This window comes from Eimeria maxima, genomic scaffold (genome assembly GCF_000499605.1).
Source record: "Eimeria maxima Weybridge genomic scaffold, Emw_scaff81, whole genome shotgun sequence".
Taxonomy (NCBI): domain Eukaryota; phylum Apicomplexa; class Conoidasida; order Eucoccidiorida; family Eimeriidae; genus Eimeria; species Eimeria maxima.
This window is the reverse complement of record NW_013566783.1, coordinates 15,115-41,779: the sequence shown is the minus strand read 5'-3', so window position 1 is coordinate 41,779 and position 26,665 is coordinate 15,115. Positions and strand designations below refer to the sequence as shown.

General features: G+C 50.2%; 4 protein-coding genes across 4 annotated transcripts; 3 read left to right on the top strand and 1 right to left on the bottom strand.

Annotated features, from left to right (window-relative positions):
- Positions 1-2,598: 2,598 nt before the first annotated feature.
- Positions 2,599-4,392, bottom strand: EMWEY_00011540 (hypothetical protein, conserved; the record flags this gene model as incomplete). The annotated part of the gene is made up of 1 exon (XM_013482865.1): positions 2,599-4,392. The coding sequence occupies one exon, from the start codon at positions 4,390-4,392 to the stop codon at positions 2,599-2,601; it is 1,794 nt and encodes a 597-aa protein (XP_013338319.1).
- Positions 4,393-9,097: 4,705 nt separating this feature from the next.
- On the top strand, positions 9,098-12,016 carry EMWEY_00011530 (hypothetical protein, conserved; the record flags this gene model as incomplete). Its single annotated transcript, XM_013482864.1, has 1 exon — positions 9,098-12,016. The coding sequence occupies one exon, from the start codon at positions 9,098-9,100 to the stop codon at positions 12,014-12,016; it is 2,919 nt and encodes a 972-aa protein (XP_013338318.1).
- Positions 12,017-16,066: 4,050 nt separating this feature from the next.
- On the top strand, positions 16,067-23,880 carry EMWEY_00011520 (DNA-directed RNA polymerase I subunit RPA2, putative; the record flags this gene model as incomplete). The annotated part of the gene is made up of 22 exons (XM_013482863.1): positions 16,067-16,379; positions 16,571-16,828; positions 17,023-17,251; positions 17,400-17,670; positions 17,786-17,980; positions 18,114-18,233; positions 18,378-18,542; positions 18,885-19,013; positions 19,241-19,479; positions 19,680-19,757; positions 19,862-20,012; positions 20,142-20,371; positions 20,530-20,727; positions 20,896-21,010; positions 21,216-21,306; positions 21,835-21,995; positions 22,161-22,236; positions 22,348-22,455; positions 22,631-22,737; positions 23,124-23,290; positions 23,400-23,520; positions 23,782-23,880. The coding sequence occupies 22 exons, from the start codon at positions 16,067-16,069 to the stop codon at positions 23,878-23,880; spliced, it is 3,621 nt and encodes a 1,206-aa protein (XP_013338317.1).
- A 1,710-nt stretch (positions 23,881-25,590) lies between these two features.
- Positions 25,591-26,529, top strand: EMWEY_00011510 (hypothetical protein, conserved; the record flags this gene model as incomplete). The annotated part of the gene is made up of 1 exon (XM_013482862.1): positions 25,591-26,529. One exon carries the CDS (start codon positions 25,591-25,593, stop codon positions 26,527-26,529), a length of 939 nt encoding a protein of 312 aa, XP_013338316.1.
- Between the last annotated feature and the right edge of the window lie 136 nt (positions 26,530-26,665).

The window sequence follows — 26,665 nt, the reverse complement described above, 5'->3', positions numbered from 1 at the left end:
CAGCTCGGGGGATGGAAGAAGCGATAAATGAGAAGCCAAAGATGCCAAGAGCTAAATAAAGTCTAGACAGAGGCGCATTCACTAAAAATGAAACACAGGTAGCCTTGCGTAAACGACAAGGGACGGGACAAATCACCAATGTCTAGAGGAACCCCGCAAAAAGAGGGCAGGGAGAGAATTAGCGTGAAAACAGTTGGTGAGCATCTCCAACAAGCTGCAAGATGTGTTGTTGAAGACTTGCAAACCATTGCACTACAGCCAGCTGCTGGCCCCGTGTGATGGGGCTGGAGTTGGCTGCTTCCGACGGAGGATTATCCTCTTTAAACAGATACAAAGCATATTGTGTCGGGTTTCAGTATCTGTGGAACACTAACTTAATAATCCCGGCTGACTGTTTTTACTGTACTTCACTTATTCACTTAAGTCTACACTTCACAAAGCGAAATAGATAATTAGGTTGCATGCCCCACCGGTGATAGCAAACGCCAATCTCGCGAGGTTCCCCCCCTTTCCACCAGACAGACTGCGAACAAAGTCTACGTGAAATTTTCAGTTCCAAAGCATATTTATTGTAATATGTAAAGGCAATGCCACTTTCCTGTGGAATTATTTGTATTATTTACTTAGGGTATCTCAACTCCTGGCATTGGCGAGGGTGGCGTGCAGGCAGGCCTCACTGCACGCACGAGTTCGAGCACACATCTCCTTCCGCTCAGATACAAAAGCGGGCTTTCTGTAAGACGAAAGAGTGGCGTATGCGAGTGTTATGAACTTGTTTTGGCAGAATGGCACATGTATTTTTGCCGCAGGCGCCCGGTGGTTCTGTCACGCGAGCCCGCTCCCTCATTCGAGGACCAGTGGGTGCCTCAATGGGGCCAAAACGGATAGGATGAGATATTCTTAAGTACAGCGGAAGTCATTCCTCAATCCCCAGGTGTCGTGGGCGAACCTGTTCATGCGTTTGGAACTGCGGGAGTGGTGGTTGCCCGAGCTGAGCCACAAGTCTACGCACCTTCTTGCAAATCACGCGGTAAGACAGCCGCAAATGCGAGCACAAGCAAGCCCTTTGGACCGTAGGTATGAACATTATAGACCATTGTTAAGCAGGGTTGCTCGTGTACAGTAAGTAACACCTTAAAAAACGCAACCCCAACCACATGCTATCCAACGCACCACCCACTGGGGAAGGATGTGGGTTCATTTGCGCACTTGAGACAGCCTTGCCACCAATACGCAATTATGCTTCAATCACGAATTAGTGGAAGTACTAGTGACCATATGCGAAAGCCTCTTAACAGCTTTCTTTATTCATAGTTGTAGTTCAGTTGTCAGGGGAAGCATGTAGTTACAGGCACAATTTCCCTCTACAAATGGAAGCCTGTGAAGGCAGAAGTCGTAGGAGACTGGGAGTTCGATCGTATCAGTCCCACCCAATTCAGGTGATCGTTTGGGTGCACTGTAGGCGTACCTTTAAGATTCTAGCCAGTGAGGTGTTGGAAGTCGGCCCTGTCGGCCTGAACTATTCGGGAAGTGTACTGCATAGCAAAACCAGAGGCGCTTACGTTTGCGTAGGGCTTGTACACCGTTTAACTCCATTGGCAAAGCAAGTTCACGGCGAAATTGATGATCTACGGGGGTCTTTTGTTGGCGCTTACAAAGACAATCCAAAACGTCTCATGGAAATAAGCAGTTACATTTGCGAACGGTTGCAAGGAAATGCAATTCCTAAACCCAGCGCTTTTTGCCACGAAATGCTTGTCGCTTGCTTGCTTCTTCCTCTAGAACCCCTTACATCCGTAACGGCGGCCCGCTAGAGTTCATTTTCCTTGCCGCCCAAATCGATGACTACCCATCGGCAGCTCTTGCTGCGTGGTGTATTGCAAAGGCGCCCTACGGTAGTGAGTCTAGCTACACGAAGTGGCCTATATTGCAAAGCTGCGTGCTTCGTATCAGGCCGCAACTGACTCTGACACTTGCTATGAAATTCGTGCTGGTAAGGGCCAAAGGGTCAAGTATATGAATTTTCCACAGAATTCCGGTCTTTCCACTCGGAGAAAATATCATGTGTACAAATGCTAGTCTCATTCGTAAATTGGAATGCAGCGTGCCACATGAAGTCGATCCCCGCACAGATTAAAGGGCGCCCAATCTATTGTGCTCTACAATGTATAGTGCGCTTCTCGCTGTGTTTTCGGGACCACCCGCCTGCCCTCCTACGTCATTTCCCAACTTGTTCAATTGGGCTGGATGACTGCGTGTTCGTCTGTTAGGCGTGATTGTCATTAAGGTCAACAGGCTTTCCCTGTTGACCGTAATGTCCCCACAACGAAGTCCTCAAACTACACATATAAAGTGCATGAAAGGCATGGAAAATATGAAAATCTGAAGAGCTCAAGCCAATAAAACCATGAGGATGCGACACCACTGCAGAATGGGTGGGCTTCACGTTATAGGGAGTGGGCACATGATGCATGCCGACCCACATTCCCCAACGTCCCAGCTACTGTTTGGAGTTGTATGCCGCGTTCCCTGCACTCTACACTTCGCAAGCATCGCTGGCGTTGCACATGAACTCACGACGGTTTATTCAAGTAAGGATTAGTCCGGATCCCCATATAAGATGTCTTCGAGTGTGATAACGCTTCTGAGAAGCTCAGCCAGCACGGCACGTGCCCGTTCAGGTTCTGGATGCTGAGGAATGCTTTGTCCCCCGGTTCTGTGTTTCCACGTTGATTGCTTAGGTGAAGTTTGGCGGACCGAATCACTTAAGGCTTGTGGCCAGGGAGTTGGAGCCGCCTGGCCAGGGAGGGGTCGGTCTCTATAGAGAGGATCTATGGTTGGCCGCATGCCCAACGGTCCTCCCACTGCAGCGTTTCCCGACTGCTGGGAATGCCACAGACTAATATCACCATAACCAAAGTAACGCGCAGGGGTTGCATAGGCTTTGGCGCCTTCAAACGTATAAGGTCGGCTTGGAGCCACCGTTCCGCGTAAATTCGGTGTGTCCCATTGAATCTGTGGAGGCGTGCCCTTGCTACCATCTGCTGGAGTGCGCACCCAGATCACTGAAGAGCCAAGTACCGCTGAAGCAAAAGCGGGTGACCGGTGCTTGTGAGGTTGATGGTTAATGGCATAATACGAATGGGGAAGAAACGCTGGGTAAGAACCCTGTACTGGCAGTGTTTCAAGCTGCCAGGCTACAGACTGAGGAGATGCTGGAGATGTTAACCGAGGGGCTCCCTGCATCTCCTGGGAGGGTGCTGGGCCTCCACTAACACGGGAAGGCTGGTATTCCACCGGGGTTTTTCTGTTCCCATGCCCTTGAGTAATTGTTCCTCTTGGCTGCCCATTGAGGGTTGCAGAAATTTGTGAACCCAACGCAGTACCGGCAAGCGTACGTTGGGCGGCCGACTGCGTTAGTGGAAGGTGGAGCAGACCACCTGCTTTCCTAACGGAGTCAGCGATGTCCCATAGCACTTGTTTTAACGATGGTAGAGACTGATCGGCGAGTTCTTGGTGTTGGGGCCCAAGAAGCAGCTCTGCGCCCATCCTGTTCTGACAGTTGCGGAGGTGGTATCTGTGATACGTGTCCATGGCAATATAACGAGAGTGAATGTCGAAAACTACCTTGAGAACGCCTAGCTGTTGGTTGAAGACATGCTCTGGCATACAACCAGAGGGGTTTTCGCACATTCTGGAGAGTCCCGCTAAGACAAGCGAGCAAACCTTTACTGTCATGCCGGCAGTCCGAATCAGAGACCTCATCCTCTTCATGCGTGCAAGAGGCGAAGTTTTGGGGGGAGTCTGCCGAGGAATTTTGAGCGCTTTAATCAAATCAATCAGAGAATGGACTTCCCAGAACAGGCTTTGAACTTCCCGGACCTCCTCAGAGTGCCGAAGCGCGCATGACCCTAGCACCGCAAGTGTGTCACTGAGGGACGATCGAAAAGGCTCGAAATCTTTTGGGATTACTGAAATAGCGCCCAAGTTTAGCGCTAGCAATCGCATCACTGAATGTGCCAGGCGCAGACCTTGGCCTGCCGGCAGCACTTGCAGCAGTTTTCGGCAGGCCGTTATAGCCTCCATCATCCGTTTGAATAAAGTCTCAACCTGTTTCGCAGCATACGAGGGCAGTTTGCGTCCCTCCCACAGATCCTGCTCCCCATTGAGCCAATACTGCAAATTGGACCCCAGCCGATTTCCGTGTTCTTGACTTCCCTCTGCACTTTCCTCTGCAAAAAGTGACTCCATAAGTTCTTCTTCGCCACGTCGGCTCACGCCTTGACCCCAAGGATGCCATGCAAGGCCTCGGCCTCTACTAGGCAAGTTTCTGCGCTGCTCATGCTCTCCAGCTGAAACATCCTTTGGTGAAACATCACCTTGTCCCGCCATTGAACTCCGTGCATGAAGTCCTCCGTGTGCGCTAGAACTTGTAGATGCATGCCTTGATTGCCACTCTGGCATGTACAGTGACTCCAATCTTGGTTCACCGGAAGCAACTCCGCCGACCTGGCCCTGCACGCCACCTCCTCCAAGGCCATCAGCCCGCCACAATCCCCCCTCCCCCTTATCTAGAATGTTGCCCCCCTCACACGTTCGACGACCTTCACTTGCAAGCGATCTAGGCGTCCCTACCACCACATTTCTTTCCTTTACCAACACAAAGCACCGCAACAGAAAGTAGGCAGTAGCCAAGGAGGAGAAAGTAATGCCTAGAAGACGGATCCATGAAGAAGACGTATTCCTACCATCTCGAGGACGTTGGAGGCAGTGATTTCCTCCAACACAGAGGTGGGGCGCTTTGTGTTCCTTGCTTGAAGGGATCCTGTGAGCAATGCTGTCAACATATGACACCTCGGAAACGTGTTGATGTTCTTGGGAATTCATTTGATGAAGATACAGCTAGCAGACCCTTGTAATTCGAATTATTAATTTGCTATTAGGTGATTTGTCCGCTATCTGTGGCTTGTTTAGTCACAGTATTGGATAGCATGCCGTGCAATATCAACGTCCATACACCCGCTGCCAGGCACACTTGCACGTGGTAAGCATTTCTACTGGAATATTCCCCAGCAGACTGAGTTTCGACATCCTGAAGAGTTACGAAAGGTCTGGGGAGTTTCTGCTGCTGTCACGTGGAAAACATTGGAGAGACAGAAAGAGTCGCAACAAATGCTTGGGAGAGCCACGTCTCGACAGTGCCGGCGCACGTTGCTCTGCACGAACCGGGACACAGCGAGCCAAAAAAAGGGTTTGTGCGGCAGTGATGCTGCATAAATATTTTGTTTTGGAATTTTCAAAGCATATTTCCTTATATAACGCAATTACAGGAGGGGATCACCACCCTACCGGACACTCGTCCTCCCTGTCTTGGTGCGAGGTCGCGACGATGCAGCTTGATGCACACGCATGCAAAACTCAAGTGCCATCGAAGAGGCTGCCCTTCAATATTGCTTAATCTAACAAATGGTGAGTCAAATGATGAGTGCCGGAGTAGTAGTCTTCACGAAATGGGGCGAGGTTCTGCGAGGGTCCCCTGATGTCGTGTACGTCGCCACGCATCGGGCAAGGGTTCCAAGGTGTTCAACTGCGGCAACAATTGTAAACCTTCACAACCGCAGTTCAACCTAGAAATCCAGGCCAATTGTTTTTACTGTACTTCTCTTATTCACTTAAACTTACACTTCACAAAGCGAAATAGATAATTAGGTTGCATGCCCCACCGGTGATAGCAATCTCGCGAGGTTCCCCCCCTTTCCACCAGACAGACTGCGAACAAAGTCTACGTGAAATTTTCAGTTCCAAAGCATATTTATTGTAATATGTAAAGGCAACGCCACTTTCCTGTGGAATTATTTGTATTATTTATTTTGGGTATCTCAACTCCTGGCATTGGCGACGGTGGCGTGCAGGAAGGCCTCACTGCACGCACGAGTTCGAGCACACATCTCCTTCCGCTCAGATACAAAAGCGGGCTTTCTGTAAGACGAAAGAGTGGCGTATGCGAGTGTTATGAACTTGTTTTGGCAGAATGGCACATGTATTTTTGCCGCAGGCGCCCGGTGGTTCTGTCACGCGAGCCCGCTCCCTCATCCGAGGACCAGTGGGTGCCTCAATGGGGCCAAAACGGATAGGATGAGATATTCTTAAGTACAGCGGAAGTCATTCCTCAATCCCCAGGTGTCGTGGGCGAACCTGTTCATGCGTTTGGAACTGCGGGAGAGCTGGCTGCCTGCATCTCCGAGTAAGGAGTGAACTACATGGACCACAACTTTGCTGCCTCTTGGATGGTAACGTTTGGGAGTATGTTGGTGATCCCATTGACCGTTTCTGGTCACCTGCATTGATTCTATGATGATAGCTCGACGTTGAGGGTTCCTCGACGGCGTCAGACAACGCATTGGCCCCAGAACGAAGAATAACAAGTCCTTTTCAACGTACTACTAACTCCTGCGGCTGCTCGCCCTCCTGCGGGCTTTGGCGGGCATGATAATCCACCGAACTTAGTCGCCTGCGTTGGAATTATATGATGAACAACGTATGTCTCCCACTAGTTGCTTTCCTGCACCCCTGGACTACACTGAGACAGCACTAGCTAACCCGACGACCGATCAGAATGTCGGAAACCAGCTCATCACGTCTACAGTCAGGGATAAAAACTGACTGTAGACGTGATGGGGTGGTTTCTGACATTCTGATCTGTCGTCGGGCTAGCTATTGCTGTCTCTGTGTAGTCCAGGGATGCAGGAAGCAACTAATGGGAGAGTATTGTGTTGTATTGTAAACCAACTTCGCACAAGTTAGGAAGTGAAGCCACGTTGGGGAATTTTGCATGGTATAAGTCACAGGCACAAAACTAGCTCACGGGGGCGATCATTGACCGTCAGCATCCAGGTGGTGAGGTGCGGTCATTTTATGCTCGACATTAAGATGATCCATAAAGTTGTGATAAGGGGTGCCAAGAAACCTTAGATCCCACACAGTGGTTATAGTTTTCGGAAAGGCAACAGGCTTCCAGTTTTGATAAAATGATTAGTTTGGCTGTTCCCTCTGAGGTAACCGAGCTAGGACAGGGGATAAAACGCACATTGTGAGGCTGATTGGGAAATGGGGCATCTTACATGATACGATACATTTACGATGGACAAGCTCACCATGATTTAGACATAGAAGTGCCGCTAGTGCCCAAGTCGATTGCACAGACGCACGGGCCACCTCCCGCCGTTCTGGTTGCTTGTGCTGCTTATACCAGGGTGCCTGGAGATTAGGGAGAGAGGGCAGTAGCTTTTTAAGACCTCCCATCATAAGTATTTTGGCTGTATTGCAACTCACCATAGGGCAGGACCCTCATCACAATTATGCCACGTTAAACCGCTCCAATATGAAACTTCCGTAGCATTGTAAAGCCACTTATTTCCACATTGAGCTCGGCTCTTCTGCCGTAGTTGAGTAGACCCATGTATCGTGTTTGTCATCAGCGAAGCGCTGCCGCAGAGACTGTGCCATATAGTGGATTGACATTGTGGACTACCTCGCCGTACTTCCAGGTATTCAATCCATTTATCAACTTGCATCAAACGTCTCTAGAAAATACTGAGCATTACTACCTACTTTAATATGCACAAACATAACGCGAGGGAGATATGCAGCCGCGGCTATCATCAGCTAGTTCTGTGCCAAACGTTATCTGGGGGGCAGATCGCTTCTTACGGTGACGGCGCTGCTCGATCGTCTTGCTTATCCACTCTCTACGCCATTTTTCAAGCAAATCAACCTAATCAACTTAAGCCCCGATGAACAGGATGGACCATCCAATTCATCGGGGCTTACACTGCTATTTGTAAGAATACTCGATTTTAACCGAATACAGTCGCGCAATGCAATCAACGTACCCGTTTGCAAAACAGCTAACTCCCATAAAGTATTGAGGAGTGATGGGCATAGAGACCGAAGGGCATGATAGATGCCGAGAGGATGTTGCCTGACTTTGGTTGCAGCACATACTGCTGCAACTCTGGGAGACACTCGAGACCAACCCGCCAACAGTTGTATCTCAAACCCTCATGCAAACGAACCCAAGCCACTGTGACTACATGGATTAGCACTGTGGACTATTGTTAATCGCTTAGTTGTCCTTCAGGTGCAATCGTGCATACAGAATGGGAGTCTGCACTGCTCCTTGGATGCATGCAAGTGCAGGGGAATGTACAAGCCCCAGAGGCACGAAGCAGCAACAATACAGCCTTAAATGCCTACATCATTTATTATGCGCTGGTTGGGGTTCCAAAAAAACTCCATGCACACATGCAGGCACGCGCGACCATCGTTGTAGAAGTGATCGGGGCAACCCCATACATGACGTCGCTAGTCAAGGCTCCGGTGCACTCTAGACTGCTTCACTGCATATCATTTCCACTAGAAAGAGTTGTACATGCCTGATAAAGCTCATCAATAAAGCATGCATGGGGGGAACCTCTGCTGAACGAAAGTTTCAAATAGGGAACCACTGCCGTGGGCAACGACTCTGTGGGACAGTGCCGATGGAGCCCCGGGGGGTGGAGGGGGGACAGCATCCCGGTCGAGGTGCTCCGTGGTGGGCTATTGGTGTTTAAATAGTAGATATTAAAGACTTTGAAAAGACCGGGACTTTTGTTGAGCATAGGTGCAATATCGGAGGCGATTCAAGGGGTTGGCAATGAATCAACCTGTTCCACCTTCTGTATTACTTGATCGCAGAAGGCGACTTCTACCGAATCCGCAGATTACCTTCACCAGCCCCTACGGCATATCACATTGCTAATTTACGATTACAAGACGTGTTGTATACATTTCGAATCAAACCGGCAGCTGATTGCCTTCGGCCGAGCTCACTGTCTTCTTGTCGTGGATTCCACAGACCGAATGTTCACGAGACGGTGGGTTCGGCTCCAGGACGCGTGAAACGACTTCCTTCTTTGTGTGGCATATAGCTATATATGTTTCTGCAGTCCTGAAAACTTCTGGGAGTACCCACTAGTGTGGGCGCTCTTGCAGAGTCTGCCCGCGTACATGAGAGGGAGTGTGCCGACTGTCGGCACGAATGGCTTGAATTGATGCGATGGAATCACTTCTTGCAGATCGGCTTTCTGTTGCTAGGTCCAGTGACGTGGGGGAAGATGGTAAACTTCTGGATTCCAATACCCTACAGGGAAGGCACACTGCAGCGATTGATGGGAGGATTGCCTTGCCGTTGAAACCCCTGAGGAGCACACGATTCCCGCCTTCACTTATCAATCTACTTGCTGCGACCATCACCTCTTTGGCAGTGGCATATTTGCTCCTTCGTTGTTTCGAGAGGAATACTCTCAGCCACGGCACCACACTCAGGTTGTTATCTTTCAGCAGATATCGTTCAGAAGACGAATGTGTATGGATCGATGAACCAGATAGCGATGACGAAGCAGAAGAGGAAGTGGAAAGTGCCTTACCAGCTGATCTGGAGTTATTACCCGCTTTCCCTGGGACTTCGGCTGTGTTGTATCCACCAGAACCCGGTTCCGCTGGCGGCGTGTGGTTGGGAGTGCCTTTGAGAGCAGGAGGAGCAGAGGGAGGGTATACTGGAAGAGTGCAAGGGATGACAGAAGATTTAGAGCAATTGGAGGCAGATGGATGGCCGAGGTTGGCGGACAAGTCCTCTGTCAATCCCGACGGCATAGGCTTTCAACATTCAGATACCATTCAAGCTGAAGCAGCCAAGTACGACCCCTGGAAAGACCGCAACATTCCAGCCGACGTTGCAGAGCAACTAAAAAGGCTCCTATGTAAATTACGCTCCTTTTCTTCTATTTGCCGCGATCTCCTGAATCGTATGAATTCTCGTCCAATGATGCGGTTTACAGCTGCATTAATGAAAGTGCTGACCATGCAGCTAGGTGTCATTTCGCTTGTCCCAAGCTCCATTGAGCACCTACGGATGGAGGCTGGCGAGGCCTTGATTAAATTAGGCACTGAAGCTGTGCAGCTTGCCGGCAATGACCCCTTGGTGAGTCGTCACAGGGAGGCTGTACAGGACTTGATGTTGATGACGAAGACTGTAATGTACCCGCGAGAGGTTGGCGAGGGTTTGGCCCCCAAAAAGTTCAAGAGCAAGATCCTTGGAATGTTGGGCTTCAGTTCGGTCGTAAGCTGGTACACCATGGGGATCGTCTTGGGTATGTTGTTTCGCCTAAATGAATCAGGGGGCTACCTGACGGATGCATTCGTAGAGCAGCAAGCAAAGCTACTAAGTATTTTACAGGCACATCAGCTTGCTCGTGTCGTTCCCGACTGTGGTGTACGGTGGTATATTGAGAAATCTCAGGTTAAAATAAGTAAAGCGATTTTCTTTACTCGTGACCAGTCCTATCAGAGCAACAGCCTGCCTATTCCGACAACCGCTGACTTCTCCAGCAGCCTTGAGCGTGATATAAAAGCGGCCGGTGATCTTTCATACAAGCCAACCTTTGGCCTGAAATACATAGATGCCGGAAGAGGTATAGGTGTCAGTGATGGTGCTTCTCCCAAAGTTGAGATACTCAGTCCCGGTAACCGTGCTATTGGCAAAGTGCATGTACCGTCGTCTACTGCCACAGGTGTTGGACAGGAGGGCTTGCGTGGAACGATAGCAACCTTTCCTGGATCCTCGGGAGACGCATCTAGCCAAGCTACTTTAGTATTCCAGGGCTCGGCAGGTATGGAAACATTGCTAGGGAGTTGGCATTCCCCAAGGACACAACCTCAATTTCACTCCGGTCCTGCGTATGGTCAACAACAGCAAGGGACAATCCAGCATTTACCACACTTGCACGCCAGCCCCCACAAACCAGGAGGCCCACAGCCACACGGACCCCAGCCGGAGTCGCAGGCACACCACAATGCCCATCATATTCTTCGGCCACCCGTTGGTAGTGGGATTCCTTTCAGGCATTTTCAGGATAAAACAGCCAGAGGTAAACCTACATGGGATCCTTCTCCAACAGAAGACTCCACGGGTATGCGTGCAAGTAGTCCTACTCCCCCGAGAGTAGAAGTGCAGCCTCCGTCTCCAGCAGTTTTGCGCATTCCTCCGTCATACCCTTGGGAGCCCCTCAGAAGCGAACAAGGAAGAAGCAACCCCCTTCAACTGGTATCGCAGGCAGCTTTGTCTTCACCTCATGGGTTCCAGGGTGGTCCAGAAACTCCTTTGGGGTACCACGACGATCCAATGGGTGCGGCCACACGCGCACCACATTCTTTTCTCCATCCTGTTGTCGAATCTAGTGCAAGGCATATGAAAGATGGTCTCCAGCACCGGCCAGCGACATCAATGGTATTACCAGGAGCGCCTGGTCCTGTTCAAGCCCAGCCAGTTTCTGTCGGGCTTGCAGGATGGGGGCACCATCCTCTCCCGCAAGGTCAGCGACATTTTCGGCCGTCTTCAGTACCAGATGATCCATATGACGGCATAAGACACGGAGGGATATTAACCGAACATCCGCTAATGGCACCTGGACTTGAAGGCAATCTTCAAGCTGCTATGACGGGTCTGATCTTGCCGCCGCAAACGGGGGCAGGCAGCTCACATCTATCGCCACAAAGCTTTTCAGCTGGTCCTCCTAACGCAGGCATTCAGCCTCCCGTGTCGTTTTTCCTCCAATATACGCCTGGCCCCTACTCCATGCCTCCGTTTGCAAGTTCTTCTCTAATGGCTTCCCCACAACGTAGCGGCACTGGTCCGCAGTTTTCACTACAGCCACCCAGATTTCCTGCAGCTGTCTTACCGAGTACATCGGAGCAAGCTGGGATATCGAGCGGATTGGGCATCGCAGGAATCATCAGTAACGCTGGAAGGGGAAGGCCCCCATTCAACCCGTCCTTAATGGGATTTGCCGGCTCGTCTTACGGGCCACCGCGTACAGCCATGCCACCAGCTTTTCAACATGGAGTCGAGGAGGGAATGGAGCAGATGGAAGAAATTCAGCAAGCGGTGGAGGCAATGGATCCTTTCAAGGATGACTAAGCTTAGGAAGTAACCTGAGTGAGTGGCCCTACTACACACGAACGGCTGGTGGCAGTTCCTTATTTGAAACTCCGCTGCTGGTGAATGCTGATGATACAAAGCGTAGACCACCATCTACTTCACGCAGACAGTCTGCCTGAAACGTGTGGAGTAAAGGATAGTTCGGGGGAGCAACGCGCATACGACATAAAACACGACCCCACGTCGTAGACACTCGCGCATGTAAGCTGCCACTTTAATGCTACCCTTTTGCATGTGGTTGTAATCACCGGTCGTTTCATTTCTTGTACTGCCGGTAGCAGGCACAAACCACAAACTCGCCTTTCGGCTTGGGATTTTGTTACAAGATTAAATAAGGGAGAAGCGTCCCTTAGAACACATCGATTAGAGGGCAACTACCTCGCGCAAAAGTCGACTACCAACGCAACAATTGCGCTACTGCTTTTCACCACCAGTTACCCCAGAAATCATTGCCTGTACTTACGAATGCCTAAGTTGTATTAGTTCCTTCCAATTGTTCCTCCTGTATGTTGTGTGCATAGCAGTAGCTGTGCACTTCTCCGAGTCCCTGCTCTCCCCCGTGGGAAGGCACTTATTAAAGCTTGTTAAAATCCAAACCCTGGAAGCAGGGGATGCACCAGTATCTTGATCAGCTTTCCATTATGCAGCTACTGTAGGGGTTGCACCAGGCCGCAGAGGCTCCGCAGCAAGTACTTCCTTCTGCTCTTGGGGGAGGGAGTAGTTCTGTACTATGTTCACTACGTCCAGTTTCTTCCGTTGGCGATATCCTTAAACCACTAGAGATAATATACATCACAGCAAACGAAAATATATAGCATATGATGGCAGCGACTAGTGTAACTGCTGCAGTGCCGATGAGCCGCGGATTATTCGCTATGTCATCCAGAAGATAAACATTCCAGCAAAGGTTTCTCGCACAGATAGAGCCAGGGCATGATCAGAATAAAGGGGCACACCCGCAGCCTGAGCAGCTCCTCAACGGCAGACAGGAAGAGAAACGACGCAGCCAGTAGCGGCAGTCCGTGATTCAGAAATTGAAATCAACGCTGAAGGCAGTGAAGATAGCACAGAGAATCCAAGATGAAACAGACAACGAAAGGACGGCCAAAGGAAGCAAGGAGAGGAAGGATGAGCGAGGAAAAAAGAACAAACATTTACACCACTCAGCTCACAAAAAGGAACCATGGTGCCGTCGGGATGTATTGCCTCCTGCTGTCTGTCTGTATCTGTGCTCTTTCGGTGGCTCTTTTCGACCTGCTTTAGCCGGTCTCCTGCTTTGCCTCTTACTGCATTGCTTGTTCATTGCTGCTCCGTTAGCTTTTGTCCTATACAGAATTTGCCCTTGTCGCCTCGTACAAGACTTAGCGTGCGGGCGCGCCTTCCTGTGAGTGAGGTAGCTTTGCAGGGTTTGCTGTGTGGCTGCATCTCATATTTGCCGTTTTCCCGAAGGTGTGCGCTGGTGTGTCCGCTAAATTGAGCACAACTGTGCCTGCGGAGGGATTCGTCCATTTCTTGCAACCGCCCAGAGCAGAACTTCTGCCTGTTCGCCTTCATCCATCTGTCCATGCACTGTCCGTCTACTGGCTACTTTTGGGTCTCCCCGCCTTGGGTAAATCCCACAGACGCTGTCGTGCTGTGCAGAATCTGCCCACGGCTTGCCAAGCGCGGGTGTCCCATAGTTTTAACCTGCAGGTGCAAACCTACTATTTTACGTATGCTGGAAAAGCACAGCTAAAAGCGTTAATAGGCCACATCGGCGTATTGTTGCCGCGCCACGCTCTTCCCAAACGGGCACAGAGCAGAGCACCACAACTGTGCAGATAGGCGAATACTGGTCGTATACCAAGTGCATTTGGGGCAATTCCTTGGTAATGCCAAGTTAGCTGCAGGCGAAGTTCTGCCCAATGCACGTGACACCTGGGTAAGGGAAATTGGTAAAGCCTACAGCTTACTTTCCGGGTCATTAATCCACGTCCAGCCTACCCTTTTGATTAGTGTATCCACAAGAGGACCACAACTGAAGAGTGATAGAAATGTCGGGGCACAACTAGCTTTCAGCATTTCGGGTGCCACATGCTACCGATGACCAACTTTAAACTGTAGTTCATTGTAAAAGGCACGCAGCCTACATTGTGGTTCACTGATCTTTATGTGCTCCCCCCTTGTACCACTGGGAAGTAGTTGATATACGTATTTGGCACTTCTGTCTCTCTGGTAATCCATCGAAGTTGCACAGGGCAGATTCGCCTCCTCCAGTTAACGGGTTGTTAACGAACACTCAATGCACAATGCAGGGATGCGCAGGGATGCCACAGCCCGCGGCCCTCTCACACCTCCAGTGATCAAGTCCCATCCACCATTCGGCAGTCATTCCAGTTCACTGCAACCTCTTGTTGCTAGAGGTGGAGCTTGCTTGGTCCCGTTTGTAACGAAGTATATAAAGGAGCCGAGATCCCAGAGCCTCATGAGCACAAAGGGAGGACGCGCAGTCGTCATTTTTGGTGCTTTATGATATACAGCACCATGAAATGCGAACGAATATACCACTCACTGTCATGTAAAGAATTCCACAGTTCAAGGTGTTCCTTGGCTCTTCATGGGCGAGCACAGTCCCCAACGAGTTCAGGAATATGGAGGCTCCGCAAAGCAACTGGAATTCAAACTTAGGGCACGAGTTGATTAGTGTCGATGGAGCAGGCGCAGCTCCTCCGTCTAACTTGGGGCAAACGGGGCTGACAGAGGCCTACCGCGACTCTAGTTTTCTGCAGGCCTGCTAATCTTTAGAGCCCGCTGCAAAGTTATCGTCTTAATCGGGTTTACAAAGTACTGGGTGTCTGCTGAGATTGTGTATACCCGAGCGCCACGCTGTAGGCGGGAGTTGTAGAGCGCGGCCGTCCTAGGTCGTGTCTACTTGGCCATGACGGAATACCCTACTCCATAAGTACAACCCTTAACTACCAAGATCCCCAGAAACCTACGCCGCGGATACCAAATCATTTCAGAGTGTCTGTGATAATAATGCGAGTTCGTAGGGCAAAAGAACTGTGTTCCGAATGGACCCCGGTCCTGGCTGGGTGTCAGTGCCCAAGCTCCAGGGTGGCAGGAGGAATATCAACGGTGGCGGAACGGGCAGGAGCCTGACCTACAGCTCCAGTAAAGTCGTAATTATAGACAAAATACACATATACAGTAATAATTCTATTACCTATCCAATTTGATCTTTAAAGGAGCCTACCTGGTACCCGAGAGGTGGAATGCCTGCCGGCGGGGGTAATACTAACCTATGGCTCTATCTATGGTACTCGATTCTTAGAACCTCCAGCAGTATTAATTCCTTTTCTTAGTTTGTAATTTGATAATCCTTCTTTTTATGGCCACTAAGCTTCTAGAAACCTTACCAGAGCCCTATTGTAGTGCCTGTGCACTACAGGAGTTGTAATCACGGACTCACTGCAGCAGCAAAGGTTTTACAAGACCGTGCATGCAGGTGGGTGTCCATTGCAAGCCAAGGTACTTACTTCCGCCTCAATACAGCCACTCTGTCAAATATGCTGTGACTTGAAGATATAGAAACGCTAACTCTGTATCAGGGAGCCGCCGTTAACGCCCACTGCGTGGCCGAAGCTTTGGGGACCCTTCGGAACAGCTCCATTAGCCCCACTGCCTTCTACCTTCCGTCTGGTTTCCCGGTAGGTTTTACACCTAATAGGTCCAAATTATCGATGATAGCATTCTCCCAGCATCGGCCGGAGGAAGTCGCGTCCTGTGGTGATCTCCGGTTCGCCCCACTGCTCGGTTCTGTTTGGTTTTCAGGTAGGTGTTGCAATAGACAGATCCAATTTATCGGTGATATCATTCTCCAGTATTGACAGGAGGGGGTGAGAGCCTTTCATTCCAATGCAAGTCTGGTTTCCTGCGTGTCATTCGGAGCGTTGAGTGGGTTGCTGTACTCACCCTTTGCCAGCCTCTCGGCACATTCTGGTTCTCCTGCCTCATTTAATTGATGCATTTAAAATCCCATGGGTCGGGATGGCGCCGCTAGAGGCAACTAAACGACGGATTGACCCTGAAGGGGGAAAGGGCGTCATCCCTGTGGAGTTTGACGAAGGAACTTCACCAGCGCAAGAAAGACGCGATCGACTCTTGAATCCGCTGTCTCCCTCACCCAGTCCCCACTTCAATGGAGCACTACAGCAGTGCGTTTACCCTCATATCTTGTCATTTAACACATTTGCGGACTGTTATGTGGAAGAAATGGTCAAAGACCTACCGTTTATCTTCGTGGATCCCTACTTTGACCCAGATCGACATGAAGCCAATCCTTACTACAAACCACTTGACTGTAGGATTTCCACAAAACAGCCTTCCGCCTGCAGAACAACCCTTAGATAGTGAAAGTCGCACGTGTGTGAGTCACAAACCACCATGGGCACTTTCTAATATACTGGATGTTCAGCAGTTCAGCACTTTATTTGTTTATCCAGCTGCAGTGATGTGAAGCACTCGATGCATGTGCGTTCGTGTTGGGGACAGATCTAAAACTGGGAATCGCAGAGGCTGTCCTTGGCTTTCCGCATAAAGTTGGCATGGGCGACCTCCAGGCAAATTCACACAACAGCAACAGACTGCTCCCTCGTCACTGCCGAGAGTCGCACATCTCCTATGGGGCCCCTCTTCATGTCAGCTTTGTCTGCTGGAGAACTGGAGACGAAAACAGCGTGGCATTCAAGAAGACTATGGTAGTTGGGCATGTGCCAGTTATGGTAAAGAGCAACCGCTGCAGTTTGTCAGGTGAGCTGCATGCACATAAAGTCATTGCTTAATTCTACAGACAGTGGCGAAAGGCCCAGTTCATCAACTCCTCTTCGTAAAAAGGCCTGAGGGCCACTTCGTCAATTGCAAAAGGTCCAAGCAGAAACACCCAGCCCAGCGGATTCCCCTGTGTGAGTCTCGCTTTGTCTACGCGTCTTGCCCCGTCCCCTCAGGCATGAGCCCAACCGAGATGGTAAAAGCTGGAGAGGACTTGGATGAACTAGGCGGCTACTTCATTATTAACGGCAACGAACGCGTGTTGCGCTTCGTTATTCAGCAGAAGACAAACTATCCTATTGCTCTCAAAAGAGAGAGCTTTAGGAACCGCGAGATCTTCGCCACTGATCTTGCAATTCTTCTAAGGAGCCAGAGGCAAGCTACAGTCCACTCTCCTGGATTATTGTCGTTGCCGTTTAAAGACACACAACGGGCTTTTGAATGATTGGAGGTTCAGCGGCGACCCATCTATTCTCTTTATATGAGTCGGGGAGTCGCTGTGCTGATGCCGTCTCCTTGCAGTATGCTATGCAATTTTCTGCAATTCTTGCAGACTTGATGGAACGTGCACATCCAACATTCTGCTTGATACGGAAGATGGGAGGTGCTGCTACCGTATTTTGCTTAATCGGCAGGAGCACTTCTGTCCATTTCTCCTGTTGCTGCGATGCGTGGGTGGGGGGCTGTCATTACAACAGTTCAAGCTCAAGTTCATGGAGGGGTCATGGAGTGACGTTACAGAAGCTACACAGTTGCATGCGCTATTTGAAGAAGCTTGGGGGAATGAGAAGGACTTTGTTGATACAGATATTACGGAGCATAGGGTAGGCAGCGGTTCATCTCATTGGCGAGCACGACAGTCCAGACCAGATGGAACCAGGAAGGATTCATCCACGAGGTTATAGTGATGCCCTTTCCCTTGTTTGTTGCTGAGTACAGCCATTGCATCAGCTTGGCCAAGTGTTCTGGAGAGGCGTAGCTTGGCTGCTGCCTCCTGGGAGTACCTATGAAGACGCCGGGAGGTTCATCATCGATCGGTACGTGCTCGTCCATGTAAAGGATTGGGCCAGTAAGTTTGAGACGCTCCTGTTGATGTTTCGGAAGCTACGACAGCTGCGGGCGGGGAAGATACCGGTAAGCTGTTGGTTAGTTCAGCAGCAAGTTGGGATGCTATGTAACTTCTGCAATCGTATTTCGCATTCCTGGGTCAGGTACACCGGTGATTTGATTTGATTTGATTTGATTTGATTGCTTGTGATGCTTGCAGCCGGAGAGTATGGATGCTTTCGCGTATCAAGAGGTAGTACTTCCTGGACAGATCCTCGCATCAGTACTGAAGGATGCACTTTTCGCTGCATTGATCAAGCTCCGCACGCAGTACACGGTAGTACGTAGCCACATGCACAATGGTGGATGCTGCTCCGAATCAGTTGATTGCTTGCCAATAGACTGTTATTGACGTAGTTCTAGGTTACTTGAAGAATGTTTACTGATCGTAGGGAGTGTTTACATTGCTGCTTTGCTTCCTCAGGAGCTAAGGCAAGTCAAGGCAGCTGGTCACGATCCGAGCCTAGTTATATCCTCAAACAAGTTCTTTGACGCTGCCACCGAGCGCTGCGCTTCGGAAATCGGCCACAAGATCAATTACTTCATGGCCACAGGCAACATTCGGACGACCCAGCTGGATCTTCAGCAGGTTAGCTGCAATGCTTCTTCCACTTTAATTTGTGTCGCCCTGTAGCCTTAAGGGGCCCTCTTATCCTGTGCGTGTGGTGGTTGGCCTTGACTGAAGCGTGCGTGGACCTTTCGCTGCCTTTGCACAGCTGTCAGGATGGACTGTCACCGCGGATCGCCTGAACCTGAATCGTTTTCTTAGTCACTTTCGAGCAGTGCATCGAGGCCAATTTTTTGCGCAAATGAAGACTACTGCTGTAAGTTTTCTGGCACACCCAGCATGTTTTCCTGCTCGTTGTTGCTTTATGCAAAATCGTATCATGTCCTGAAAAATAGCTACATTTTGTGTTGACTATGTGGACAGGTTCGCAAGCTTTTAGGAGAAAGCTGGGGATTTCTGTGCCCTGTCCACACGCCCGATGGTGCTCCCTGTGGTCTCTTATTGCATTTGTCCCAGTTCGCTCAGCCAGTAGCGGTGCCACCTGACAAGGGGGTGAGGAAAAACCTATAAACAGAGATGGCATAGGGGGCTAGGGTAGCATACCGACCGGGCATTTCGTACAAATTTTCTGTTGAAATTGATTGTTGATCTAAGAGTTGTGTTCTGGTCAAAGTCAAGACATTGATGCTCGGCTGTTTTGGGTTTAACCCATCGCCACCGGCACCGTTGATTGAAGACGGTCTTGCCAGAACAGTTTTGTTGCGGATTGACGGTTGCAGGCAGTGGCAGCGGTACGGCTCTTCATGAAGGTTCGTGGGGCATGCGTGGATCTTGAAGGCGTCTCTGGATTGCCTCCTTCGGACCTTGGGGCCGCTGCCGGGGGACAGGCCCTCGCCCAGTTTGGCGCAGGAAGCGTTAAATGTATACCGCTTGTTGTTGACGGTGTAGTTGTGTGTAAGATACGGAAGACCGAATTTAAGTTTTGGTTCGATCAGTTGCGTCACGCGAAGGGATGTGGGTTAGAAGGATTCAAAACCCATTGGGAGCTAGTTGGGTTTGACGAGGAGAGGTGGGTGTGCGCCCACGTTGGCTGCACCCACTGCGTTTATGCCACATTCAGTGTGAACCAAGGCGAGTTTCGTAGGACAGGTGTCATGGTTAGAGGAGCGGACGAGTTTCACTTTGAGAGCTTTTTTTGTGGAGGCTTGTTCTGCTCAGCAATCAGTTTGAAGGCATTTTTATATTTACCATGCCTGGCCGGCTTGTGCGGCCAGTCAAGCATTTGGCTACTGGACGGTAAGAGGCTTAGACGCATTGGGACTGCTGTCCAGGGTGCAATAGTCAGTGTTCCCCTTGCCAGTTTGTCGCATTTGTTTTATGAACTGTGTGGTTCTGCGCAGAGTTGAGTTCATAGGGCCTCTACAGCAGCCGTGGATGTCAATCGCATGCCGTGACCGGAACGTCGCGATTAACGAACGTTCTATGAGAGCACATCTCCCGATTGTTGAAGAGCTTCTGCTTGACCAAAGTACAGGAGGGGACAAGGCAGAGGTGAGCATCGGGTCTTCGTAGAGTGTCTCCTGGGAGCACCTGCATATTCCCGTGTTAGCATCAGCCGATTCTAGATGGGACGAAGGTCTCCACATGCACAACATTGATGGGCGCGATTGTGCATTTCAGAGCAGAGTGGAAAAGCTAGAGAATGCTTATCAAGCGTTGCTTGATGAAGAGCGCAACATGGCGAGGTGTAATAGTGACCCCAGAAATCTGGGCAGCATAAAGGAAGCTCGAGAAGCCCTAGCCACTAGCCATGTCCCACTGCATTACGAATACGTTGAACTGAGCCCAACGGCTTTCCTTAGTGTCACAGCGGCCCTCACCCCATTTAGTAATCACAACCAAAGCCCAAGGTATTTGAAAGCACGACAGGCAGAGTCGCGTAATGCCTAGCTAGTCGGGATTATATCCGTACACAGTTGTGCCTTTGTCCGCAAGCGCATATCATTTACACTGAGCAGCGACACCTTAAGAATTTTGGTTGAATTTTGTCTGACATGCCATCCTGCAGGAATATCTATCAATGCCAAATGTTGAAGCAGACCATGGGCACACCATTCCATGCGATACCATTTAGGCATGACAACAAGGCTTACCGCCTCATAACTCCACAGAAACCGCTTCTGCGGACGCGAGATTACCGGCAGATTGATTTCGATGATTATCCAACAGGAGTGAATGCAGTGGTTGCCGTAATGTGCTATACCGGGTAATTTACTCAAGTAACACCGTATTCTTTCTCCTATTTGCAACACCTGTTGATCACTTGGATCCAATAGAAGAATACGAAATCACTGATATGCTCTGCTGCGGATACTTGAACTTCCACGTTTGACAAACGCGAAACGCGAAAGGTTTCCGGACTTTCTGCGTGCAGCTTCGACATGGAAGATGCCATGATCCTCAACAAGTCTTCTGTGGAGCGCGGCTTGTTCCACGGATGTGTGTACAAAACCAAGATAATAGACGCTGCCCCAAGTGGATCTCGCGCAGTGAGCTTCTCTATGGACTTAAGGACTCAAATGATTGTTGGGCGATTGCATCTGTTTGCGCCTCGCAAGAATGGTTCATTCTTTGTGCTGCAAAACAGCTGCAGACAAACACCTGGCTTGCTGCGAACAGTTCGTCGGTGAGAATGATAAAGGGGGTCACCAGCGCATTGTCTTCTTCAGGCTGCGATGCGTTGTGGTGCTACAGCAAGATGCTGAGGAATACCAGTTCACGAATACCAGCAAACTCGGTCGGAAATGCATCCCTTCGCTTGACGCGGATGGCTTCCCTGCCATCGGTGCAAAGGTCACTCAGGGGAAGACTCTTTGCAGGTGTCTACTGAATTGATAAGGTCCAAGGTTTAGTCTCGTAGCTTATTGGTGATTCCCAGCAAAAGCTTTTCAAGCACGTCTGTTAGTGTTCAGTTTTTATTCATATGCATTTTGTTACCTGTGGACTCTCCAGGTCGCAGAGGCACACGCATTCAGCGGTTTCTCAGGCCCCTGCACAGCAGACAGTCTATAAGGATGACGAGCCCGCTTACGTTGATGGTGTGACCCTTACTTCGGCTCCTGCGCCTGCTGAAGAACGGGTCCTACGAACGGGCCTGAAGGGCTGCAGAGCCTCCCTTCGCCTACGCAGTGTTCGGAAACCAATCATCGGCGACAAGTTCGCGTCAAGACATGGACAGAAGGGCATCTTGTCCATGCTTTGGCCTCACGAAGACATGCCCTTTTCAGTAAGGACGAGCAGCCTTTCAGTTTAGGGAAAACAGGTGACCTCGTTCAATTCTTACAGTAGGGCATTTGTGGCGTTGCTGTGTTAGGTGCTTGCATTAATACCCTGCTGCTATTTGGCCGTCTTCAGGAATCGGGATTAGTACCAGACATTTTGTTCAATCCGCACGGCTTTCCAAGTAGAATGACAATTGGAATGCTTATTGAGAGTATGGCTGGCAAGGCAGCTGCAGTGCATGGAGCTTTTCAGGTACAGTAAATCGTGCGCAGACCCCACTCCTAAACTGGCTCGCAGGGAGCAGCAGTGTTTCACCAAATCGGATTTATCCTCACCGAATACTATTGTTGCACACACAAGGGAGAGGATGTGGAATGAGTAACAGTGCACTATCCCGAGCGCGGAACAACTTTGCAGGATGCAACAGCCTTTCGGGAGTTCAAGAAACAGCAGAAAACTGGGAACCGTTGGATCGATCAAGAGGGACACCATGGTCAGCTATGCCGCGAGTATTAGCTGTAGCCTAGTCTAGCTAGTGTAGCTCCTACATTAGTTGTTGAATACGTGCTCACGAAGCACATGCTATTCCCATGTTCTTGTGCAGGATATGTCCTGCGAGGGGAGCGCTACCGGACACCTGAAGAGGAGGCACTAGCCCAAGAGCAAGGCGACACTCCCGTAGATTACTTCGGTAAAGCCCTCTTGGCCTCAGGTGAGCGTTTGGCGGGGTGGCGTAGTCTCAGTTGCATCGGGTTTGCCAATGGGAACGTAATAATGCAAAAGAACAAACCATTGAGATTCCTAACAAGCCATTTCGTGCCAGTGACGAGCTCCCCTTAGAGTTGGTGCTTTTTTTGCGTATTCCGACGGGATCCGTGTGTGTTCAGGCTACCAGTACTATGGCAGGGAAGAGCTCTACAGCGGCGTCTATGGAGTACCGCTTACATGTCACATATTTACTGGCCTCATCTATTACCAGCGTCTGAGGCACATGGTAGGACACATAGCTTTGGCTGTGATGATATATAGTCATTCTTCGCACCGGACAAACTGTGGATAGTGGCGGATAATAATGGGCCTACTTTGTTGTTGCGAAGGTAACAGATAAAGCACAAGTACGTGCAACTGGACCGATTGACTCGTTAACTCATCAACCTGTTAAAGGTCGCAAACGCCATGGAGGTGTCCGCTTTGGCGAGATGGAGAGGGATGCCCTTATCGCTCACGGCGCCGCAGCGCTGCTGCAAGATCGACTGTTGCACGTACGGAGCTGTTTGTTCAGGCCGTGTGGCACCGTTGTCTCCCTTCGGCCTTCAAAGGCGTAGTCTTGGTTAGCGGGAGTTGACGGGTTGCTGCTGTTTCTGATGTGTGTTTTCGCAGTGTTCGGACGCGCACCGTGCGTTTTGTTGCCCTAGCTGCGGCAGCATCCTGTCTCCGGCACAATCGCCAAGCCTCAAGGGGCGCTCCGTTGGCGGGAAGAGGCCGGTGCCTCTTTGCCGCATTTGTGCTGTGCCATGCCGGCTTGTGCAACTGCCATACATTTTCCGGTGGGATTTTCGCCCAATACATTTTATATTTTGACATCCGTGGCAGCCGTATTGCCCCTCAATATTTGACACGCTGTTCCCTACTGCCTCTACTGTGCCTTTGGTGCAGGTACTTGTCCAATGAGTTGGCGTCGATGAATGTGACAGTCCGTCTCGAACTTGATCACTTGGGATTCCCCGTAAAGCCCCAGCATGAAGGCCAACAAGAGCAGCCTCCACAGGATGGCGCGGTTGGTAGTTTTGGACATGGGGGAACTGGGACAGCGCATATTCCATTGCCAAAAAGGCAAGAGCCTCGACGAACACGTGGAAGTAGCGGCTAGATGGCACAGTGCGTACACAGCCTATTCTGAACTCCATGGCTGTGTTGCTGTAGAGTCGTGGAGTTGAATGCAGATACACACTTTCCATTCCATGGCATGACATGCGCTTCTGCATGTTGCCAATCTGCAAACTGCTTTGTTTACCCATGGGCTTTTGGGTGTTGCCAGTCTGCAAAGTGTGTTCCTTCGTTGGAGACTCCGCTTGGGAGGCGGACGAGGTGCTTTGTTGTCTGTCTGAGTTTTATCGACTACGATTTAAAACGTTAGCATTGCTGTTCCGTTAGAAGACCTCTCATTTTGTTTTGACTGATGGTTGCTCTTGTCCAGCTTTCCGGGTGTGGATAAAGTCTTTTTATCCGCTTTGCGTCAATTGAAAAGGCATTAGTTTGTAGTTACTCAAGTGCGAAACTGGTGCAGCGGTTGCCGCCCAATTCCGGTTCAGAGACTAAGCAGTATTTGCGACTATATTGGAAGTGCAGTACAGCAGCGGAGCGTTCAGTTGAAGCTGTAAACGATGTAAGTGTACTTGGAAGAAGAACATCCGGCCACTACGTAACAAACATGAGGGCAAGTTGTGCTTGACGGGAGACGGAGAAGATCCAGTATTGACAGCATGTGGGTGGTCTTGATCCCTTCCAACTATTAGTTTGCACTGTGACTAGCAAATGCTTCCTGAATAAGCAGCTACCGAAATATATATTCCCTATACTCTAACAGTTCTATGCACTCCCCCGAAGCAACCAGATCTTGAACATGTTCGGGTGGCCGGCTATTCCCTAAATTTCAGTGGGGATGACTCGTGTGAAAATTGTGTACACCGTGCTTCTAGTTTCGCCCACTGGAACGGTTCAGCCTTTCTTTTTTCCCGAAGGAGCACCATAGGCTGTCGGTGGTAGGAAGTCACCTCAGCAAGAGCAGCAGACGACGATCATTCTAAGCAAGGGTAGTTTTGTTTTAAAAAGACGTGGACAAGAACACTATGATCCGGTTTATCCGTGGCCTTGCCAGAACACAATAACTACGGCCTATCGGTACTTAACGCAAATTTCAGCAGGGCCAACCCATGAGAGGACCGTAGCCGCCTGTTTCACTATCAAAACTAACGTCTCCACCCTGCCAACAGTGGAACGAAACTGGAGGCAGCATGGCTTTAAAATTACTTTACAAGTAGAGACAATGGACAGCATATCAGCTTTATTTTAGTTGCATTTCAAGCACTCCCACCCACGTGCTGACCACACCATTCTCGAGAAGTCCTGCGGTCTTGCCGGGTGGGGGACCCGCTAGGGTCGCTGATAGAATACTGTAAGGGTTTGGCACGTTTTTCTGCTGCAAGAAATTTAGTAATTGCCGTTATATCTCCTCTTCTTTGTTTTCTAGCATTTCAACTGGTACTAGGAAAGGCGGTTGCGCTCAACATGAGAGTCTGCTCGGGCGAGTCTGCTGGTCTCTGGATGGGTAACAATCGATAGGAGACAAGATAGAAACAGCCAGATATTATCAGTTCCTTTGGAATTGAGGTTTTGAAACTGTGTCCGAGTCGGCTACGGCTAGTCGCAGCGGCGACTCGCTGTCTGCTAATCAGCGAAAGCAGGCCGTAAGGTCACCGGCTACCTCAGGCAAAGCATCTCTCGGCTACGGCATGACAACTACTCTGTTCCTGACTTTACCATCAGAATATTCTCTAATTCACACTAGCCAAAACCAGATCCATTATCGCCGAAGCATGGCTAAGGCCGATTGATGCCATCTCCAAATCGACAACCGGGCTGGTCACACTGCTTGGCAGTCAATCTTGTCATTCACCTGAAGGGCTGGATATTCGCGTTTATGTCTCTTTACTACTGATATTTGCTCAAATTTGATGTAGGCGGAGGCTGGTGAGGCTCCTACCGATTGCCGTTGTATAGCATACGTGATCACTATTCCACAACACGCCAGACTAAAGTGAACGTCAAAGGTTTGCAATCGACAGCCATGAAGGTGACACCCAGTCGGCGAGGGAAACGGTGCAACCGAGAGCATTCTGCTCTCGAAGAGCCTGAAGCTGATATGGAACAGCTTGTGGAATCAGTCGGTGGAGACTTGTCCGAATTCTTGTATCCGTTTGAAAATAATGTCGAATTCGTAGATAACTCTCCGGAGGAAACTGAGGAAAGCTCAAGAAGTTCGGAATTTGAAGAGCAAGACATCCTCTCCGTGCCCGCAACCCCTCCCTCGACCCCAATGAGCAAGCCAGACCGAACTGAAAGCAGTGTGGCTACCGCTGGCCCAGCTAGAGATCGGCGACCTTCAGCGGTCTCACGTAGGGCCTGGCACAAGCTCAGGAGAATGGTAGAGGGCCAGGAGAGGCCCCTTGAGGAGGCAGAGCAAGATAATCTCTATGACAAAGTAACTGGTCGCCGTGATCAGAGCCGCGAAGCGCAGGAGGCACGAAGCGAGCTTTGCTGCGAGGTTCGTAAAGAAGGGAGTCAACATCCAGTAGAAAGCGCCACAGCAACACTCCAGAGTACTTCTCGCTCAAGCAAACCATTGCTACCGGAGGCGAGGTGCTTAATAAGCGTTCACCAAGGCGAGGAGGCCAACAAGGAGCTCGAAAAAGAAGTTTCCAGTGCAACAGCTCCCGACGAACCGCTGCAGCAACCAACGGAAGGGGAGTTCAGCAGTGAAGCGACTAGCATCTCTAAGCGTGCTGCTATCCAGCCAAATGAAGACATGCCAAATGCGGAAGAAGAGGCTCGTGAATCTTCCCCAATGCGCAAGAGCGTTGTGAGTTGGCACCCCGTGGCGGAAGTGGTGACTGTGGAAGCGGGAAGTCCGACTACGCAATACCCAGTTACAAGGAGCACTACAGGCCTCGTGGAGAAGTCCACTCTAAGGTCATGCAGACGCATCACAGATAGATCGAGTGTGTAACAACGCAGCGTCCCCTGCAGCTCAACGACCCTGCCGAAATAGTCGATGTTGAACGCCAGCCGCGGCTACATTCACTGCAGGCACTCAATGGAACAACGAACACAAAACAACAAAAGCAAATAAGTAGACGCAGGGA